Below are 13,551 nucleotides of genomic sequence, written 5' to 3'. Positions count from 1 at the left end.
ATCTAAACAAGGTAAGAGGGAAACGAGGGAAAGAAAGGGGTGATGGGTTGGTAGAAAGTAGCAGGGCCAGTAGATGAGACACTGCAAAGAGGTCAAAGTACAACCACAGTGGGGGAAGGTAAACCAGCAGGCTAGACAGAGAGGAGGTCCTGGTAACAGTAAAGTGGCTGATCTGTTGGGGGTTCAAGGTCCAAGGGGGAACCGTGGGAGTGCATGGCTCACTGGAAGGAGACAGTTCTTGGAGATAAGAAGGTTGAAGATCCCAGGTCACCAAATTGGACAGATTCTCCACGCAAACACTGAGGAGACTGGGAAATTGAAAAGGGTTTGTGACGAGGAAGAACACTGTAAGCTGGGTGCCAGATGCTCAGCAAAGGAGGGGAAATAACCCTGACAACAGTGGAGAGGAGAATGGGGGAAGAGTCAAAGAGCGCTAGAATGAGGATGTCTTTGTTGTGTTTTGTTACTGTTGCCTTCTCAGACAACCAACTTGAGGAGTAATGATGGAGAAGCAAAAGTATGCCCCAGGTAACAACAACCTCTCTACCCAGACCCCAAATATATGAGATGTGAGGAGATAATAATGTCACACTTGGCAGGGTGACAAGATAAGTGTTGCCTCAGGAGAGGACAGGTCTCAGTGAAGTCAGCAGGTGAGAAGAGCTTTTCAGAGTGATGGTGATGGTAGAGGAGAGCATACAATCGTGGTGCAACAGTTCCTCAGGGCACAAAGGAAGTCTAAAAGGTGGGGAAGGGAGGGCGCCACATCACAACAGGGAAGGAAAGATGATGGTGCAGTGGAGGACAGAGGGTGGTGGGATCAGAGTTGATCAATAAGAGCAGAGATGGCAGATTTAAAGTAAAAATTAATTTTGAAACACACATAGATCCTGGTAGCCAGAAATACATCGCTTGGCTGAGGTGGTGGCAGATACCATGGTCTCTAGGTGCCATATTGGCTGGATAACGGATCTAGAGCAAGAGTTCTCAACCTCCGTGAAACTGACATTTGGGGCCAGACTGTTCTTCGCTATGGAGAGTTGTCCTGCATACTCCAAGGTGTTTAACAGGATCCCTAGTATCTAGTGACTAGATTCCAAAAGCACCCCCAACCCCAGGGGCCACCCAAAATGTTGGCAGATATTGAACAATGTACACTGAGGCACAGTCATCCCCCACGGAGAACCGCTTATCTACAGCAACACACTCGGAGCTGTGCCGGCTGTACAAGGCCTCCCTCCACTTCTGAACGTATTTTTGGAACTGCTCAACTCTAACAGCTTCCTACTTGTAGAAGAAAACTGTTCTCATCATTTCATAGACATACCCAGTTCTTCATTAATAAAAAGAAAAGTATTTCCTATGTCTCATACGTCTCCTATTCTTTGCTCTGACGATCCTTTTGACTGTTGCCTCAGAGGATAATGGAGACTTGTCTCCNAAAGAAAATTAAAAAAAAAAAAAAAAAAGTCCTGTGCTTTCTAATTGACTGTACCCTCAGCTTTGGGGAATGGGCCAAGTTCCTTCCTGCCCCAGAGCATTTCCCCAAGTCATCCCATGATTCAGACCTCAGATTACAGAGCCTTCTTCAGGAAGACGCTTCCTCATTCTGTCAACCCTGTACTTTTCCTTCAAAGCACTTTTCACAATTATACTTGCATTGTTACTGGGTGTGATTTGCTTACTGTCTGTCTCACCCAAAGAATATACATTTTATGAGGGCAGGACCTTATCTGTTTTATTCACTGATGGATCCCCTGCATCAACGACAGTGCTTGGCTCAGTATCTGTTACATGAATTATTAAAAGAAAATGTTATGAGTACTTTGAGAATGCATAATCACACTCCCCAAAGTGACTGCTTTAAAGGGGATGATGTCATATATAAGTACAGTTATCTGCTTCTTTTTTAAATCATATACCTTTATAGAAGCATACTTTTTTTTTTTGAGATATCCCAAATAAGAAAAGAATAAGTCGTCTCGTTCAAAGAACCATGAGATGGGGGCACCTGGGTAGCACAGTGGTTAAGCGTCTGCCTTCGGCTCAGGGCGTGATCCCGGCCGCCGGTTCTGGGATCGAGCCCCACATCAGGCTCCTCCGCTATGAGCCTGCTTCTTCCTCTCCCACTCCCTGCTTGTGTTCCCTCTCTCGCTGGCTGTCTGTATCTCTGTCAAATAAATAAATAAAATTAAAAAAAAAAAAAAAAGAACCATGAGATGTACCTAGTTATGGTTATGACCAGTGAATAGATCACAGTGCTTAATCCATGATACTAAACTCACACACACTCTGACCGGTTTGCTTAATTCCCTCAACTATGTGTTGAGCCCTGCTCTGCACTCAGCCCTGGGATGCTCAGTGTGACCGTGGCAGGGCTCACGACAGCAAACAAGGAAGCATCCTACAGGGCCAACCTCAGGCAGCGTTCAGACGGCATTCTCCAGCTGGGTTCCTCAGGATCTCGGCCTCAGCAGTTCACAAGCATTCCAGCTGAATAAGAGGACGAGAAAGAAAAGCACGGTGAGTGAAAGGCACAAAAAGCACACTCTGGCCTTCATGATGCTAATCCTTTAGAACCCCAAGGATGCACATGCGGGAGCTTTATAGTCAAGATTCAACATTTCGACTGAATGCTCTTTAATAAGCAATGGTTTGGGATGTTTTTAAGTTTTTCACCTCACTGGAATTTCAGGGACTAAAGAGTAAAATGTGTCCGAGAACCAACAATAGCTAAATTAAGGGTTACAGTAAAAATTAAAACATCAGATGGCCAAAGGGAAAAAATAAGATTTGCTAAAGCTACAAAGGTCTTAACCACAAATACTAGTTGACTTGCCCTTTATAGCAATTTTACTTTTCTTCTAAACATGAATATTATGAATAAATGAGGTTATAATCAAGTGTGTCTTGGCTAAGTATTTACAGAAAGATAATTTTCTTTTTTTAAAAGTCCTTTGAGTACCTTTTTTTTTTTTTTTAAGATTTCTTTATTTTGGAGAGGAGGGGCAGAAGGCGAAGGAGACAGTCTTAAGCAGACTGGGGGTGAGCACAGAGCCCAACACGGGGCTCGATCTCATGACCCTGAGACACCGAAACCAAAAGTCAGACGCTTAACTGACTGTGCCACCCAGGTACCCCCGGAAAGATAATTTTCTATTCAAGAAGCAGATTTCTGGGGGCACCTGGGTGGCACAGCAGTTAAGCGTCTGCCTTCGGCTCAGGGTGTGATCCTGGCGTTCTGGGATCGAGCCCCACATCAGGCTCCTCTGCTATGAGCCTGCTTCTTCCTCTCCCACTCCCCCTGCCTGTGTTCCCTCTCTCGCTGGCTGTTTCTCTCTCTGTCAAATGAATAACTAAATAAAATCTTAAAAAAAAAAAAAAAGAAGCAGATTTCTGAAAACTAGATGAAAAAATAACATGTAGAGAAGATGACAATTAGCAGGAAATGGAACACTGATTCTCACAGAAGCTTTAGGCTTAGCGTAACCAGAAACGTACAACAGAATGAAGTCAGACTTGAAACAGCTCCTTGGCTACACAGGCTCTCTTCATCCCACCCCCCACCTCACGGCCCTCTCCCAGCCTTTGTTTTCAGTCATGGATGTAACTCTAAACAGAGAAGTAAATTATTTGAATAGTCGGGGACGTGGTCCACAACTATGCTTTAAAACTCGCATTAGTGGGTCTAGCTCCCATTTTCTAAAACACTCAAGTGGCAAAATTAATTCTAATCTGGATAAATCTTAAACAGGCTCCCTTCTGTCTCAAGTTTATTTTGAAAAGTGTAACAGGGTGAAAACACTTAAGAAAGTAACATATTAAACTGCACTGATTTCTGATTTGTATAAAAGGGAGAGCTATGATTTCCAACCTAACTAAGATACAGTACTTGTTCTATTGGATACAGACCTGCAGCTGGTATGCCTATGTAGTAATTCATGTGGACATACCACAGTTTAAGTATTCCATTGTTCCTCAACATTAGGTTGTCTTGAACATTTTCATACAATTATATATTTTTTTCTGGTTTTCTTTAATTATAGAAAATAGTATGTCTAGACTTTCATTTACTTCCAATTTAAGTTTTGACAGACCTAAAAATGAGCATCATTTTCAATTGATCCAGTATGACTGAGCAGTACAGAGGCTCAGAATAATTCAAGGCACGTTGTTTAATTAGTGAGAGACTTTCTTAGCAACCTATCAGTGCTACAGTTTCTTTCCAGAATCTAGGTTATAAACTCCAGGCTCTTCCAGGCTAATACAAACACTAACAGCGATGGACACTTGAACTTTAAAATGGCAAAAGAATATTACTACAGAGAGGTGAAAAAAAAAAAACCCTTATCTTTCTGAAAGTCTTGTAAATGCTCCAATAACTAGACAATAGGAGAACAAGAATCCTGAAAGTTAAAATAATCCAAAATTGAAGGACACTTTTAACTTGGTATTTTTTAGACATTCCAAATATAATTAGAAATCATAAGATGAATTAAATTCCGTTGCTGTTTGGAGACCAACTCACTAAATTAGCCCTCCTCAGAAATTATCTAATTAGCGGCATGTGGGTGGCTCAGTCAGTTAAGTGTCTGACTCTTGATCTCAACTCAGGTCTTGATCTTAGGGTCGTGGGTTCAAGACCCACACTGGGCTCCACAAAATAAAAATAAATAAAAGAAGCTATCTAATTAGAATATTCTATATTCTACAAAGTTTAGTGAAATGGACACCATTTTAAAGGTGAATTAAAATGAGTTAAAGAATCAGTAGCCTCTGAAAAGGTCTATTGTTATTTATTATTTACTATTTTTACCATATATTATTTACTATTCACCATATATACTTATATATAATTGTGTCCTTGGATTATACTCTTGGTTTGGTAAAAGTAACATTTGTTTTTGTATTTTAAGTTTCCCTTACATGAAGAGTGTCTGCTTCACTCAGCCAGACCTCTCTCCCTCCTCCTGCTTCCTTGCATTTTGCCTGGGGGGGGGGCAGGGGAGGGGATATGGATTTCTTCCTAACTCAGGGCGTTTACCTCTTCCCATAAGGCCAAGGATCAGTTTCCGGCCTTTCCCCTCCTCCGAATCCGGACCCGGATTCAGGGCTAGCACACCCCGGCAGGGCCGCAGGAGCAGAGCGATAAGAAGAAAGGCTAGAGTTGCTCCTCGGGTATCTAGCTCTTAGGGCGGCTCACAGCCCGTTAGAGGCACAATCACAAGTCCAAGGGTAGTGCTATATGGATTGGAAGCATATAGGGTAGTTCTTTTTCTGTGAATTAAGAGTAATTACATTCAAGGTCCCTTTCTGAGCCCAATGGCATCAAAGGACCAGACTATTCTATGAGTTCTAGAATGTACTCAGCTCAGCCTCCCATAAGCATGATCCCAAAACTATAAAGGTAACACATTCCCCTCCACAAATGAGCCTTTGTGATCACCTACGTAAAGAGCGTGAGCCTCTGACCAACTTCCACTTGGGACAGAATGCTCCTTCCTTCCGGGGGCGCCTGGCTGGCTCAGTCGTTAAGCGTCTGCCTTCAGCTCAGGGCGTGATCCCAGAGTCCTGGGATCAAGCCCCGTATCGGGCTCCCTGCTCTGCTGGGAGCCTGCTTCTTCCTCTCCCACTCCCCCTGCTTGTGTTCCTCTCTCACTGGCTGTCTCTATCTCTGTCAAATAAATAAATGAAATCTTAAAAAAAAAAAAAAAAAAAAAAAACTTAAAAAAAAAAAAAAAAAAAAAGAATGCTCCTTCCAGCCTTGCCTCACTCTAGGGACCAGCACTCCTGAGGTCAGAAGATCTGCTCCCTTGGCTCACCTGTTCCCTAAACGGGGTCACACATGTGTCTACCTCAAGTCCTGGGCATCCACCAGTTAGTCCAAGATCAAATAAAACCCCTGGGGAACAACCCCCTTCATCAGTGCTATACCTTTAGGATAGAATTCAGATGCAGCTTGCTCAAAAATACCTTCGAAGTTTTGGAGATTTTTTTTTAATAATTCATAAAACAAATATTTATTGAGAAACTACTATTTTATGTTAGGCCCAGAGCTGAGTTCCTAGGATACAACAGCTAATACATGAGTTCCTCCTTTCGTAGGGCTGACAGTGGGCCATGGTGGACAGCATGGAGTGGCTTGAGAGTATTTTAGCCTTCACAATCATCACTGATCTCTTCTCAAAGCCATCCCGAGTAAGCACACCACCCAGGGCATGGCGTGCTCTGCCCCACAAACACAGCCTCGAGACCCACTCCTAGCCCTTTCCTTCTAAACAAAAGGCTGTCCTCAGCCCCATCCCAGCCACTGCCAGGGCCCACATAATTCATTCTTTCATCATAATTTTGATAAATGCAATGGACTTTATGTACAGTTTCCTCATCCTAAAAATAGTAACACCTCCCTCACACTATTGTTATGAGGATTAAACAAACTGAAATTCTCAGAAACTACCTGTCACATGATGTTAGCTGTTATTATTGCTGTTGTTTTATTGTTATCTACGATTGATTATTGTTTTAATATAGCAGAGGAATTGGCTCATCCTGTGTAATCAGGGAATGGATTTCCCTGACAATGGAACATCTGAGCTGCTCTCTAAAAGATCAGCTGGGGGAGGGGGAGGCGGAAGAGTTGCTGGGAGGTACCCCGGGCAGAGTCAACAGCCTGTGCAAAGGTCCTAAGGCAGAAAGAAGCAGGGCCCTATTAGAGGCCTGGTGGCAGGCCACACAAGCAGTATTAAGAATATGGGTCTCCAGGCACCTGGCTGGCTCAGTCAGTGGCTCCTGTGACTCTTAATCTCAGGTTCATGAGTTTGAACCACACACTGGGCAGAGAAATTACTTTAAAAAAAAGGAATAATGGTTTCTATCCTAAAATCAGTGGGAGTCTACAGAAGGTTTTAAAGCAAGAGACTGGCATGATGAGATCTGCATTTTAAAAAGAAGGTTCTGGCTGTAGTTTGAAGGTTACTGGAAAGGTGCCAAGGTTGCCAAAGGAACAAAAGGGAACGTCCTACTCTTTGGCCCACTGTATAAGAGTAATCACCAGTTTACAAAATCAACCTTTCCCGAACATCAAAACCCCTCTGGTTTCCTGCCTGAGGGATAGCATCTACTCGCACTCATCAGCTATTATCCTGACCAAATACACCGAGTACTTGTCTCCTGGGCCTTATACATGGCTGGCACTAACTCACTGGTTGGCTGACATTGAATTCCCTGTTCAAGTGGGCCCAACTCTCCCCTTCAGTGATTGATAAGTTCAGTGGTGGTGTCTATGGAGAAACCTTAAGGTAGGGAGAAAGAGAGACCAAGTGTCAAGTTCCTTATCTCACTCAACCATAGTCGGTCTCCTCACATGCATGAACTTGGTACTTCTGTAGAGTGGACACCTGGTACTGTGCCTCGGCCTCCCACAAGGTGCTGTTGGCAATCAACACCTGCCACCACCAGGCCTTCGCTGACTGGTCTAAGAGACTGGGCCTAACCAAAGCTCAGCTAATCAGAGCCCTTCTCTGGGATTTAGAATTGGAACCATCAGTCTCCAGATCAGTGGGGCTGCTCACTTGCAAACAGAAAACAATACAGGGAATGCCATTGGTGGCTCTTTTACACTAACCCCACCTCTACTTAAAATTCTGACATTTTACTTATCATCAACTTTGAAACATGGCATTAAAATGTTATTTACTTTGAGAAGATGTGGTAGATATAGATAAGGGAATAAAACTCAGCCATAAAAAAAGAATGAAATCTTGCCATTTGCAACGAGGTGGTTGGAGCTAGGGAGTATTATGCTAAGTGCAATAAGTCAGTCAGAGAAAGACAAGTACCATATGATTTCACTCATATATGTTATTGAAGAAACAAAAGAGCATAGGGGAAAAAAGAGACAGAGTGGCATAAACCAAGCAACAGACTCTTAACTGCTGAGAACAGACTGCTGGTCACCAAAGGGGAGGCGGGTGGGAGATGGGTGAAACAGGTGAGGGGGATTCAGGAGCGCACTTGCTGTGATGAGCACTGGGGGTTATAAGGAAGTGCTTAATCACTAAACTGTACACGGAAACTAATATTACACTGTATATGTTAACCGGAATTTAAATAAAAACTTAAAAAAACACAAGTTAATATATGAACTTTTAGGGGGATATTGCACAATCTATCTATGATAGATCGTACTTGATTAAATGTTGAAAAATATCAAGGTCTTATTGAGACCACAATTAAATAATCTTTTAATCTGTATAAATCTCATTTAAATAAGTGAACGTAAGATACATGCTTATTTTATAGAATTTAACATTTTTATCTGCTTAGCAAAAGTTGAAGCTGAACGGATGATTTATCAGGTGAAGCAACTAAACCAGATATTGGTAGAACTGAATAAAATGCTCCACAAACTTAAAAATACGTATTTTACCTGGATCACTGAGTTTTCCAGTACTCTCTTAAATTCTGCACCTCACCTGTCTCACCTTAGTCTCCGCTCTGTTTTCTGCCACGTGGATTAGGAAACCAAGAAAGTAATTATGCAGGGAAAAGCAGCAGGTATACAGAGAAAAAGAGGCAAGAGACAGAAAGAGAGGACATTCTGGATCTTCCATGCATTCCCCCCCCTCCCCATGGGGGCTCACAAAACAAATCAGATCTTCATAAAAAATACCTTGTTTATTTAAGCTAAGTCAACTGGGGGTTAACGATTCCCAAGAAATTCAATTAAGGTCCTACATAAGATTTTGTTTGGGAAAACAGGGAGGAACCTTGCTGCTTTAAAAACACAAGAGATACACATATTCATTTATTTTGAGCTTCTCTGAAAACCTGACCATCATTTAAATTTTAGCTATTGCTTCTAGGGGAAAATCCACTCCAAAGACTCCCCAGAAACCAGGGTTAGATAACTAACATACATATTTTTATGACATTTAGTGTTGTTTCCTCTACATTCTTCAAAAGGCCAAGCTCCTGAAGACTCAGTTTTAACTGGTTTTCCAAACAAATTCATTATATGAGGAGAAAAATGCTATTTATGCCTGTGGCTTAGTGGTCAACCACTGAATGTATAAAGATATTATTTTGGTAAAGAGAGAATTTACTGACATCACTAAATATCACTTAAAGGCATGAAATATATTTATAAAAATTGTAAGAAAACACGTGCTTAAATTTTAAGTATCTTTTGATCAGCTTCCTGGCTCAGCTTAATGAACTTGGGAAAGAAAGGATTTCCTCTGCAGCATAGCTACTATAAAAACACAAGGCAGGTACAGTGCTTTCCACTGATCAGTGTAAAGATGGGCTGCAATACTTCTTAAAACATGCAATGTCCCCCAAAAGAGTAGTAACGTACACTTCAGTCTTTGCAGCTAAAAATACAACCAAATAAATGTAGCTTGCAAACACAAAATACAACAAATACTTTATAAAATGGAGCCACATTCTTTTTTTTTTTTTTTTTAGGATTTTATTTATTTATTCCACAGAGATAGAGACAGCCAGCGAGAGAGGGAACACAAGCAGGGAGAGCGGGAGAGGAAGAAGCAGGGTCCTAGCAGAGGAGCCTGATGTGGGGCTCGATCCCATAACGCCAGGATCATGCCCTGAGCCGAAGGCAGACGCTCAACCGCTGTGGCCACCCAGGCACCGGAGCCACATTCTTATGTCAACCTGATGTCATGTAACCAAGGGCTAGTTACTTAACTTTTTTCAAATCTCCATTTTGTCATTTTCCAAAAATACAGATAATAGCACCTTGTCACAGGGCTGTTATAATGCATGGCACATAAATCACAGGGTCTCAGTAAACATCAGTGTGTCTCCCTTTATTATACATACAAGTATGAATCGCACAGCGAATTGCTCAGGTGGCAGGTATGCAGGGGAACTTTTACTTTTGTTTCATTTTTTGCTAATGTAGTTTGCATGCTAAGTATAAATTTTTTTAAATGTCAAAAATATGTATAGCAGCAATCCTCCCAAGAATGTTCTGTACAACACCCTGCAGCCTGGGATGATTCAGGGCCCCACTCCAAGCTCTGAAGCAGAAGCTTGCACTCACCTCGGGAAATGCAGCAAACACTTCTCAAAACTACAGCAACTCTTTGACACATCAAAATTATTCACTGGCCTCACGCCTAGGAAATGTTCGTTGGTAGAATCCCCTCTTTTACTGGTTTCTTTGCAAATACAACCTGGTTGGTATGTAAGATTGGTAAGGTTAAACCTTTATAGTTTTATTTTCATTAAAATGTGTCAAGGTTGCCAGAGCTTTGCTTAGATTTTTTTTTTTTTAAGATTTTATTTATTTCTTTGACAGAGAGAGAGACAGCAAGAGAGGGAACACAAGCAAGGGGAGTGTGAAAGGGAGAAGCAGGCTCCCCACTGAGCAGGGAGCCTGATGCGGGGCTTGATCCCAGGACCCTGGGATCATGACCTGAGCCGAAGGCAGACGCTTAACGGCTGAGCCACCCAGGCACGCCTGCTTAGATTTTTTTGAAGTGAACAGTGAAAATATAGTATTTTCAAAGGGAAAAAAAAAAATCTTATTAAACCATAATAGTGTGAAAGGGAAAAGAAAAAAAAAGTAAGTATCTTACAGGTTACATGCAGAAGAAAGACCATCTAGATAATCTAGGTTAATATAACCAACAAACATAAGATATTAAAAATTAAGCTACCTTAATCACACCAATTAAGTGTACTTGCAAAGAAAGAAAGCCTAGATGAACTAGTCTTGGTGAATATAATCAAACAAACATAACTAAAAATTAAGCTACCTTAATTACACCAATTAAGTGTAATTAAGATATACACTAATCTTACCCATATATAAGAAGTTCATTCTTGCTATTTCTGTGTATTTGTTTAATGATATTTTAGTATTATGCTTTTAAAACTACTTGATTTTAGGGCACCAGGATGGCTCAGTTAAGCATCTGCCTTCAGCTCAGGTCATGATCTCCCAGTCCTGGGATGAAGCCCTGAGTCAGGCTCCCTGCTCAGTGGGGAGTCTGCTTGTCCCTCTCCCTCTGCCCCTCCACCCCACTCATGCTTTCCTTCTTGCTCTCTCTCTCAAATAAATAAAAATTAAAACTTTATAAAAAATAAAAAAATAAAAAAATAAAAATACTTAACGAGTTTTTAAAAATATTAGTTATTCTTGATCCCGGCAATTCATAGTAATTAAGGGGAAGTATCACCAGCTTTTTTTTTTAAGGTGGGAGGGGCGGGGGGGAGGGAGAGAGAATCTTAAGCAGGCTCCACATCCAGCACAGAGCCTGACTTAGGGCTTGATCGCAGGATCCTGAGATCACGACCTGAGCTAAAATCAAGAGTCGGAGGCTTAACCGATTGAACAATCCAGGCGCCCCTCACCAGCTTCCAAGCAGGCAGATATAAAATGCAAGAGATAAAGCGTTGGTTTATAGGAAGAAAGCCAAGAGATTTTTAAAAATATGAATTATAGGTATAAATCTTTACCATGAAACACTAGTTACATTAGATGATTCTTCAATAAACTGAAGGGCTTATTGACCCCAATCAACAAATTATATCAAGTTAATACATCTTAAAAGGAAATGTTACTTCTAAGCATAGAAGAACTATGACACATGCAACAGTCTCAATCATTATTTTATTAATATATTACATATGGTGATAATTTATCTTTAATACTTATTATTTCATAAATTGGTATATTTTTAATACCAGTAAATTAGTATATTTTTCACACCAGTACATCACTGTGTGGTATCTAATAAATGAGATTAGGTATCCCTTTAGTCTAAAAGGCAAACATTTAAGGGTACCCCACTGGCATACTTTCCCGTATAGAATATTCATTCCTGAAAATTAAGAAGCACGCTTGCTTGCTCTTTCAGAGAGTAAAGATAACTAAACTCTCCCTCCACTAAAAAGAAGTGAGATGACTTAACTGTAACAGAAAAGGTCTAATGTGTGATTAAAGTGCAGTTTACTACCTAAATACAAATTTAGGCCAAAAGAACAAAATTGCCCCATTCTTACAAAACCTTACAACCCTTTTAATATATAAAATAAAAGACTTATCATTTAGAACATAGTCCTGAGATTATAACTTTAAGACCTTTCTATTCACCAACTGCTATTGTAAGTTTTAATTAAAAATAATTCGATCGGTGCCTGGGAGGCTCAGTTGGTTAAGAATCGGCCTTTGGCTCAGGTCATGGTCCCAGGGTCCTGGGATCAGGCCCTGGGTTGGGTTCCCTGCTCAGCGGGGAGTCTGCCTCTCCCTCTCCCTCTGCCCCTCCCCACCCCCACTCATGCTCTCTGTCTCTCCCTTTCAAACAAATAAGTAAAATCTTTTAAAAAAATTAAAATTAAAATAATTCAAGATAATAACCACTTTGCCTAGTACCATGAGCCAAAAGCTTTCTTTGACTGCTCTTACACTAAGAAGTACTTTCCATGCATAATCTCATTTAATCTTCCCAATAACTTTATGTGGATGATATTATTACGGTCACTTTATTGACAAGAAACCTGGTGAGTAACTCACCAAAAGTGACAGGACTGGGAAGAAATTGATGGTGCTGGGGATTAAATCCTAGTCTGTCTGACTCCAAAGCTTTCAGTCTTAATAATTCTGCTCAACTCCTAAACCTTATCAAAAACCGTAAAACTACTACTTTTACCGACATATCGAAGATTGAAACGTACAGACTAGGTGAAAATTGTAGAAGACATATAATCGGTAAGTTCTTTACAACATAAGAGACACAATTATGTATATAATGATATGCTGAGTTATAATCCTATGAGAGAGGGGAAAAAAGTGAAATATATCTTTTGCAGATGGATCTCACCAAAGGTTGCCAGGAGACAGCCAGTGTAAGCTGGCCCTGCACAATCGTCCCAGATAAATAGATACTTGTAAAGGAAGAGAGCAAACTCTATAAATTAGGGAACACCCTGAAGCATCAATTGTTTTAAATAAGGTGATGGGGGCGCCTGGGTGGCACAGCGGTTAAGCGTCTGCCTTCGGCTCAGGGCGTGATCCCGGCGTTATGGGATCGAGTCCCACATCACGCTCCTCCGCTGGGAGCTCGCTTCTTCCTCTCCCACTCCCCCTGCTTGTGTTCCCTCTCTTGCTGGCTGTCTCTCTCTCTCTGTCAAATAAATAAAATAAAATCTTAAAAATAAATAAATAAATAAGGTGATGGACAGGTAACCACACCTCTAACAGGAAAGGAGAGCCAACATCCATGAAGCACGCGGAGCAGAGCTTCCCGGGCTTCTGCGCTATTTAATGTTGACATACGTGAAAGCAAAGCATCTACAGCCGTGCTTGGAACACAGCGGTACTCAAACATTAGTTTGACTCTCCTTCCCCACCTCCTGGGTGGAGGTATCCTGGATGGAGGGTGCACTCGGCAGAAGTACAGATAAGAGCAGAGCTGGGAGAGAAACCGAACGTGCTGGATGACACAGTTAGCCTCAGGTAGAATCTGACACAAGGAGGTTAACAGGGATCAAGAAATGTTCCTGTATTTCATTAAAAAAACA

General features: G+C 41.4%; 1 protein-coding gene across 15 annotated transcripts in view; it reads right to left on the bottom strand.

Moving 5' to 3' along the window:
- KLHL32 (kelch like family member 32) overlaps positions 1 to 13,551 on the bottom strand; it is a 254,933-nt gene that overhangs the window by 206,496 nt on the left and 34,886 nt on the right. For 14 of the 15 annotated variants that reach the window (XR_004628576.1, XR_004628577.1, XR_004628579.1 and 11 more), the window contains one exon: positions 2,418 to 2,493. The exons of the other annotated variant lie outside the window; for it this stretch is intronic. Coding sequence is in view for 10 of the 14 variants with exons in the window: in XM_034670849.1 (XP_034526740.1) it covers positions 2,418 to 2,440 (23 nt within the window). In the remaining 4 variants the exon portion in view is untranslated. The remainder of the gene's footprint in view (positions 1 to 2,417; positions 2,494 to 13,551) is intronic. 15 annotated transcript variants of the gene reach the window in all.

This window comes from Ailuropoda melanoleuca, chromosome 10, assembly GCF_002007445.2.
Source record: "Ailuropoda melanoleuca isolate Jingjing chromosome 10, ASM200744v2, whole genome shotgun sequence".
NCBI classification, from domain to species: Eukaryota; Metazoa; Chordata; class Mammalia; order Carnivora; family Ursidae; genus Ailuropoda; species Ailuropoda melanoleuca.
Note: the sequence above shows the minus strand (reverse complement) of the source record. Positions and strands in the feature narration are given on the sequence as shown.